This window comes from Sabethes cyaneus, chromosome 3 (genome assembly GCF_943734655.1).
Source record: "Sabethes cyaneus chromosome 3, idSabCyanKW18_F2, whole genome shotgun sequence".
In the NCBI taxonomy this organism is placed as follows: Eukaryota; Metazoa; Arthropoda; class Insecta; order Diptera; family Culicidae; genus Sabethes; species Sabethes cyaneus.
This window is the reverse complement of record NC_071355.1, coordinates 35,138,046-35,146,390: the sequence shown is the minus strand read 5'-3', so window position 1 is coordinate 35,146,390 and position 8,345 is coordinate 35,138,046. Positions and strand designations below refer to the sequence as shown.

The window sequence follows — 8,345 nt, the reverse complement described above, 5'->3', positions numbered from 1 at the left end:
CACACATATGCGCATACAGTGTAAATACGTAGTTTTCAAATGTGTGATGTTTACCACGAGCACTGCAGCGACACTGGCATTCTATATATATTGATTCAACTATGTAGACTCAAAATTATTTGACGCAATTAATAACCGAAAAGCTTTCAAACAACTAACTTAAGTCTATTTTGTTTAATAGATCATTACACGGGAGCTCCTAACCACACTTTTTTGACAGCACTTGGTGGTTTGTTTACATGGTGTTAAATTTTGAATTGAGTTTTCTATCTTTGTCCGGCAGATAATGATAAAAATTTATAGTTTTTATTTAAGAGAAAGCGCCTTACATGCATTTTGCAGAAACTGATGCAGTAATCCTTTACGAAATTTCAAATCGAAACTGCTGGATGTGACAAAAAACATGTAAACAAACCACCAAGTGGTGTCATTTGACGGCAAAATGACGTCATCGCAAAATGATCTATACCTTCGATTGGTGTCTTTTCAAAAGATCCCACTCATAATGGGCTGGTACCAAATGGCCGAAACACAAATGGTCGAATCACGAATGGCCGAAATCCAAATTACCGAATTTCAGCAACAGTCACAGAAGACCAAATTTTCTCGGAATGACTTTTTAGTCTATTTAATTAGAAAACACGAATTGACAAGTAGTTAACAATTAACTTTACTCAAACAAAAAATAAAATAAGCAACACATCTTTTTGTTGTACTTTTAAGTACGAGTTGTTTGATCTACCGCCATTTGCCACCTTGGAAAATATTTAAGCTCAAAGTAGTACTATTTTTCATCAAAAATGCTCAATATCTCCGAAACTTCAGAAAATCACGTATAATAATGTTCTACAAAAACGTAGATTTTAGCAAAATAAACAACTTTCTAGAACACTATGAACACGTAAAAGTTGACCAGAATAAGTTAGGGTTTAAAAACTGTTTTGAAGGGTCTGTTCATGAATAATGCTTCATAGACAATTTCCATGAAGAGATTCAAGTATGGTGTCTTTGACAAAGTTGTTTGTATTGATATTTACTACAACTTTGCCGAAAGTACCAAACCTGTATCTCGAATGTACGAGAAAATAAATTTCGTATCTCACTTTTAAGGGAATTAATCACCAAAAAATTTCTCTCACAAGAAGGGGCTTGTTATACCAAGAAATGTTCCTAAAGACAATGTATGCGAAAAACTTCACGTTTCGGCGCTATATCAAACGATCACGTATTTCGCTGTTTGGACCACTGTGCGATGCTCTAATCCTGATGCCCTACTCAGGCATCTGGGCGCGGACGTGCGGATCCTCGAGTTAAAGTAGGACGCCACCAAAAAGAGTTCCGTATGCAAGTCGGTTGCGGAAGGAGTGCTCGGGGAGAGAGTGCGGGTACGTGCTCTCACACCAGAAATGACACTCCAGCTTTAAAACCTAGATGAGATCACCGTTGTGTGCGAGGTCGTACAGGATCTCAAAGAGCAAAGTGGAGTGGTGGTGGCAACCGAGGCGGTTCACCTGCGTTGGGGTCCTGTCGGGACCCAGGTAGCCACCATACGACTCTCGCTGGCGGACGGAAACGAAGCCCTGAAAGCTGCTAGGCTAAAAGTGGGGTGGTCGATATGCCCACTGAGCGTGCTCATGCAATCGGAGGTTTGTTTCCGCTGCTTCGAGCACGGGCATAAGGCCTGGCGCTGCAAGGGGCCAGATAGGAGTCAATTGTGCAGGAGATGTGGTAGTGCTGGTCATAAAGCAAGGGACTGCGCGGAGCCGCCCAAGTGCTTGATCTGTACCGGTAAACACGCAAAACACGTAACGGGAGGTCCAAGGTGCCCGGTTGATGTGCCGGCGGAGCGTGCTTTCGTGCGAGGTGAATTATGCAAAGAGCTCGTTCGGACGAAGGTAGGGCTGAATATCGAGTAGCACTTGTTGCTGCACGCACAGCGCTTAAGAGTGGGATAATAGCTAGTAAACGAGCCTGCTTTGAAAGGTTATGTGCTAGTGCCAATGCGAACTTGTGGGGTGATGCCTACAGGGTCGTAATGGCAAAGACCAAGGGTGTGATGGCGTCCGCAGAGCGAATCATCGAGAGCCTCTTTCCGCGCCACGAGCCAAGGCCCTGGCCCCAGGCCACCGAGTCTTTCCACGACCGACGTTCCAGTATCTCAGACCATAGCGTAGGATGGTCGGCCTCCCAGCCGAACATCCAAGTAACGTGGGCGACGGCGGTTTGGAGGTCGGGGAGGAAGTGGCGGTTACGAACGAGGAACTCATTGAGATCACTAAATCCTTAAAGGTGAACAAGACACCGGGGCCAGACGGAATCCCGAATATGGTCATTAAAGCGGCTATTCTAGAGGCTCCCGACTTATTCGGGGCAGTAATCGCCATTATTCTATATTTCGAACGAATTGATATTTCGAACGAAAGTTCTTTCGAACGAAATTTCCGCCAGCAAAATCAAAGCAAAACATCTCGTTCCACCAAGGTGCTGGAGAGGGTTATCCTTAACACACTCGTACAGTACACGGAGGGCACAACGGGTCTGTCAAGGAACCAATTCGGCTTCCGAAAAGGCAAATCTACGGTGGATGCCATCTTGTCCGTCACTAAGACAGCCGAGGTGGCCATCCAGCTCAAGAGGACAGGTATCCGCTATTGTGCAGTTGGCACGCTCGACGTGAGAAATGCGTTTAATAGCGCTAGCTGGGACTCCATAGCCAACTCGCTTCGAAACGGCCTAGTGCCGGTGTCGCTGTACATGATTCTGGAAAATTATTTCCAGGACCGGTGTTGTCATCGGCGTTAGGTACCAAAAGCTAGGGTAACCAACGTATTTTGGACCCCCTCAGCAGCTGTATATAATTTGGACACTTACAGCAAAATCAAATGCAAGTGTCCAAATTATGTACAGCTGCTGATGGGGTCCAAAATAGGTTGGTTACCCTACCTAGCCAAGCTGGAAAGCACCTATCCTCTCATGTGCTTGACAGTGGCGAGTGCGTATCGCACAGTTTCGCATGACGCAATCTGCGTCTTAGCGGGTATGATGCCTATTGGCATCATCATCAGCGAGGACGTAGAGAGTGCTTCAACCAGCGTGGAACTAGAGGCATACGGAGACAAGATCGGCCTCGATGACAACATGGCAGCGGGCATGGTCTAATTCCACAAAAAGTCCGGGTGGGTCAACAGGCGCCACAGACAGTATCTGCACAAGTTTGGGCATGTGGAGTCCCCCGCGTGTCTAAGAGGGTGCGTTAAGCACAATAACCCCTCCCTGAAGTAATACCGATAAAGTGAGGCCAGGCGGGTTGGGGGCTGGACACTCGAGTAGGATTTTAGTGGGTCCGGATCCTCACGCCCCATTAGGGGGGTCGGGATACTAAACCCCACTCCTTCAGTTGTCTTCTCAGGTGTCTTATAGTACCGTATCTTCTAATAGGTGCTCAGCAGATTTCCCTACTCGTAAAAAAATGGTCTAATAGGTTCGACAATCCACCCGAGATTGCCGGACCCATTCGAATCACGCACAACATTGGATCTCATCGATCGTCGCCATAAGTCTAGTAAGCTTATCCGGAAAACCGTTTTCGTCCAAAATTTTCCATAGCTCTTGGCGGTTTGCACTATCATATGCGACGTTGAAATCAATAAACAGATGTTGCGTAGGGACTCGGAATACGCGGCACTTCTGGAGGATCTGCCGCAGGGTGAAGATTTGTTGCGTTGTAGACCGACCCTCCACGAAGTCGGCCTGAAGATGACTTAGGAAAGCACTTTGTAGGCGGCATTCAGGATAATGATCGCTTGATAGTTCACACAATCCAGCTTATCGCCTTTCTTGTAGATAGGGAAAATAACCCCATCTTTCCAGTCGTCCGGTAGTCGTTCCGCTTATCGATTGGGGTGGCAGATCTCCATTGCTTGCTGCACCAATGACGTCACTTGTCACTTGACGCTTCCCCATCACGGTCTTCCGACTGCACGCCATTCGCCCGTGTCATGAAAGTTGTTCAAGCTCCTCGCACTCCTTCTCCTCCTGATGATGATTCTTCTCGAAGAGTCGGATTTGCTGTGCCCATGCAGCATTAGTACAAGCACTACGTTCTTCTCATCCAAGGTGGTGGCACTCCTCGTTAAACCATTCGTTACGCCGATTCAGTACCACGCGGCCTAAGACTTTTTCCGCTACGCTGTAGATGACTATTTTCACGGCACTCTAACAGTCCTCAAGACAGGCTTCATCCAGCGCACTCTCCTCCGGCAGTGCGACTTCGATTACGCGTAGCTTTCGGTGATATCCGGTTGCTTCAGTCGTGTTAGATTACACTGTGGTGGGCGCTGGTATCGTGTTTTGTTCACATCAGATGGTTTTTTGTCGCATCTTAGCCATCAATTAGTTGGCCTGCGACCAACCCCACTGTATCGCCGGACGACCACCGTAGCTCAAAAGAGCCCTCCTTCCCTGTCAACATACGACCTTAGTTTCCACCGGAGTTGATCACCCGATCTCCATCTAGGTTGCTCGTATCCTGGCTGGTACCACGAGGAGGTAGGGATAGAAGTTGAGCAACCAGATTACCATTCTTATAGCTCCTAAGATAGATAAAATTTATAAAGGAATGAACGCCAACTAAAAGCGAATGTCCAAGCTATGTACTTTAATTATAGAACACTAAGACGAATCATTCGGATATTGCCACAAACCTATACCTAATGACTTTCACATATATTTTTTATTACATTTGATTCGAACAGGCTCGAACTGAGGACTAGGTTGAAAAACCAACAAAAACCTATCTAATTTAAATGAGTCCTGCGCGTTAATGAATTTTATGCCACTCTTTGATTTCCTAGCAGACTAAATACACACCAGCAACCGTTTTTAGCAAATTCAGTAAAATCAAGGAAAATAAAGCCATGTCTTATTTGTAGAAATAAATTATAACTGGTATGGAAACGAAACAGCGCAACTGCTGCTGCCATATGTGAATTTATATAATACGACAGTGACGATCTTGTGATCCATAATCTGGTATGATTCTTACCAACTTTACGCTAAGCTATTACACTTTTTTTTATTGTCAGTCACTAATTTACCTTTGTTTTGGTAACCGTCATACGACAAACGAAAGTGTACAATTTCGGGAAATGGAAGATAGCCAAATAGATCACGGCCAGATAAGCCACAATCATAAAGGTAAGGAACAGATCGAAAACGGCTGGCTTAACATTGTAAATGTTTAGCACGGCGTCCCGATCGTCATAGAGCATAAAATCTGGCTCTCGGGCATCAGGTTTTTCGAATGTAACTTTCACATTTTTGAGGTACTTTTCGAAGGCATACTTGAGATCATTGTTCTGCTGGCTCGAGCGTACATTCAACCATGGTCTGATGTTATCTTTCGAGATTGCCATCGATCCGGAGAATATTTCGCCGGCATTCTCCGCCGGGAGATTATATATGTAGCTGGCAAGTGTTTCGGCCAAAATCTTTACATTTGTCTCTAACCGATCCAGCTGGTCCTCCTCGTCGTCATCTTCAAAAATCGTATTGCGCACAGGATCTTTGTGCGACTGCAATAAAAGTTCAAAACACCGTTAAAACGTGTAACAATTATTTGACAACATTGCTTAAGTTACCTTCAAACTGGATAAAGTAAACGCCGGCATTCGCTTCATACTGAAACGTTCATGCTCCCACGCCAGCAGAGTATCAGCCAGGTTAATTTTCTTATGTACCCCTTCCACGGTCACATTTCCATTTCGTTGGGCAACGGCTTTCAGCGTTCGGTAGAAGCCATTCATCGATGTTCCTTCTTTCGGTGGCTTTGAGACGTGCATAAAGATATTATCATTCGACAGCACCCTGCCAATCGAATCCAAGCATATTACAAACTCAGCGTTTTGCACCAGTGAATTTTCTTCAAGATTGCTTTCGAGCCACTTTTTCATGCCCTGGAAGTTCAGTAAACTTCCAGACTCCGACACCAAAAACATTAGTCTGTACTTTGGAATACTAGCGTGCAGTTTACTGAACAGTTCAACCAGGGTGAGTAGCACTGCCACATCGGCATTCTTCAACGATCCATGAATCAACCCAAACGTGTCAACATGGGCCGTCAAAAGGATCAATGGAAGTTTACTCTCGCTATCCAACGACTTAGCAGCATGCTTAGTGGGTGTCAGCTCACCCTGAATGATCGGAATCTTGGTCTGTTTGTTCGGGCTGTGCCCGGCACCGGTTACGGCTATTTGGTATCCATTAGCGGAAATCGATCCCAAAATTTCGCTGATAGCCGACTCTCGCTGTTTGGAAGACTGTTGTTGATGATGCTGTTGCTGGGCGGAAATGCTAGTTTTGGTTACATCATTTATAATCTCGTTCAACTTCGGATTGTAGCGGGCAAAGTAAACCGGAATCGAAATTTCCTGCACCATCATTGCCTGTTCCAGCAGGTGGATGTGCTAAGAAAGTAAATATTGATATCAATTAATTCGATCCCTTCCCAAAACATGAAACAGAGTCTACGAGCAAGCTTATCTACCTGTTTCTCCTCCAAACTGAGCGACGTGACATCCTCCGGCAGCAGAATCACCAAACCACCAGCTTTGGCCCTAATCTCGCGGAACTGATCAATTGTCATGTCCTGAAACCGGGTAATTACACAGTGCCGGAAGGTTTGCCAAGTGTACAACGATTTGGCCTCCATATTCAACGCTGATGTGCGACAACCTAAAAATAAAGTGGAAAAGATTAAATGCCAATACTAATCCAATTAACACGCTCAATCATGGCAAGCCAATTGTGTACCCTCTACCCTGCGCTAAGAGGACAGACAGAAGTGCACTCTTCGCTCTCTAACCTCAATATAGGTGGTTGATTGTACTTTTAAATTTTAGATAAAACACGCTCCAGTGGGTAACCTACCGTAAGGAGCACTATGGACATCGTACTGAGACATGCGCTGCACACCAAATTCACTTGCAGCCAATACCGGATTCGAGGAACAAATTATCAAAATCGGTAATGCAATTAGCAGGTAGTATGGTAATCCACCACGGAAAAAGTCGGCTAAATTAGCATCCTCGAACATCTTCACTTTCTATCGGTCTTTTATAAAATATGTACTCTAGGTCACGAGTAACACGTGCGTACAGAAAGAAAATTTATTAAACGAATAAATATTGCTCCGTTTTCTGCTATGCACTATTGAAGGGACGTAAAGAATGGCACTAATTTAACGACCTTCCATTGAGTTACGAATGGAAAGAGTATTGCTCGAGTAATATGCGATTGCGATCATGAGTACGGAAAAAATTAAATAAAGATTAAGGACCGACCAACCACCAATGACAGACAATTTGACGTTTGATTTTTTGCTAGAAATACTCAGAGCAGAGATACGCAAAAAGTTAAGCGAACGATTTGGTTTGATTTGGCAACAGCGTATAAAAACTGCCAGCCCTGCCAGCACTTTGCTCTTGCTGTTGCTGCGAAGGAAAATGCTGTAGCAGTAGCAGTGTCCATCCAGTGTGTGACTTGATTGTTTTTAAATAACATATTTAATAGCGAATTCATGAATTAACCTGGGTTCTTGCTAGCTCGAACCCGAAATTTATTAACGATACGGGCAGTTTGGCAGATCGAACCGTAAACTGTGATGCTAGACAGTTTTACCCTGCGCTTCAAACTGTACGCTGTCAGTTGAACCGAGTTAATTTATGAACTCGAATTGAATCTCGGTTAATTTATGAACGCTTTGACAGCAGTTCGATTAAAACTGTGTGCTAATCGACCTGAACCAGGTTAATTTATGAATGGAAAAAGCTGAAAATCGTACAGATGGCTCCAGCATAGACATATTCCGTCAAACACACTCGACAAACGTCTGTGAACGACTATCACACTCAATCAAACTACATTTCAATCTGATTGGTCCACCCAAAAAGGCAGATTCAGAAAAACCGTTATCAACCGTCAACAACAACGGGACGGCAAGAAATTATGACGTGTAATCTGTATCAGCCTTAAAAAGTTTACTATAAATATGCCACGTGGGGCTTTAGTGTCCAAATAGCGGTAAGCATGAGCAAAAGCTACCTAAAATTAGAGTGACTATATATACAGAGTGGCGACAAGTCATCCCAAATGTATGCAATGCGGTTTTCCCAAGGTTTTTCTTTCTCTTTCCTGCATACGCGTTGGATAGGTCGTCTGCTCGATTGGAATGACACTGACAGATAATTATCATTCCAATTTTGACATTGTCGCCACTCTGTATATAGTCTTACTTACTTACTTAATCAGCTCCAGGCCGTGGTTTCCTCTGCTGTACGAAGAAGTCG

General features: G+C 44.4%; 1 protein-coding gene across 1 annotated transcript; it reads right to left on the bottom strand.

The window, feature by feature from the left end:
- Window positions 1–4,722: 4,722 nt before the first annotated feature.
- LOC128742234 (nicalin-1) lies at window positions 4,723–7,333 on the bottom strand. The gene is made up of 4 exons (XM_053838524.1): window positions 6,928–7,333; window positions 6,545–6,732; window positions 5,640–6,464; window positions 4,723–5,573 (listed from the first exon to the last, which is right to left on the bottom strand). Exons 1-4 carry the CDS (start codon window positions 7,091–7,093, stop codon window positions 5,088–5,090), a joined length of 1,665 nt encoding a protein of 554 aa, XP_053694499.1. The 5' UTR covers window positions 7,094–7,333; the 3' UTR covers window positions 4,723–5,087.
- Window positions 7,334–8,345: the final 1,012 nt, after the last annotated feature.

Excerpts from the sequence above, each read along its gene's own strand:
- LOC128742234 (XM_053838524.1), bottom strand. The coding sequence starts at position 7,093 with ATGTTCGAGGATGCTAATTTAGCCGACTTTTTCCGTGGTGGATTACCA. Across the intron at positions 6,733-6,927 it reads TGTCCATAGTGCTCCTTACG|GTTGTCGCACATCAGCGTTG; the intron begins GTAGGTTACCCA and ends CTTTATTTTTAG. Across the intron at positions 5,574-5,639 it reads TTACTTTATCCAGTTTGAAG|TCGCACAAAGATCCTGTGCG; the intron begins GTAACTTAAGCA and ends CTTTTATTGCAG.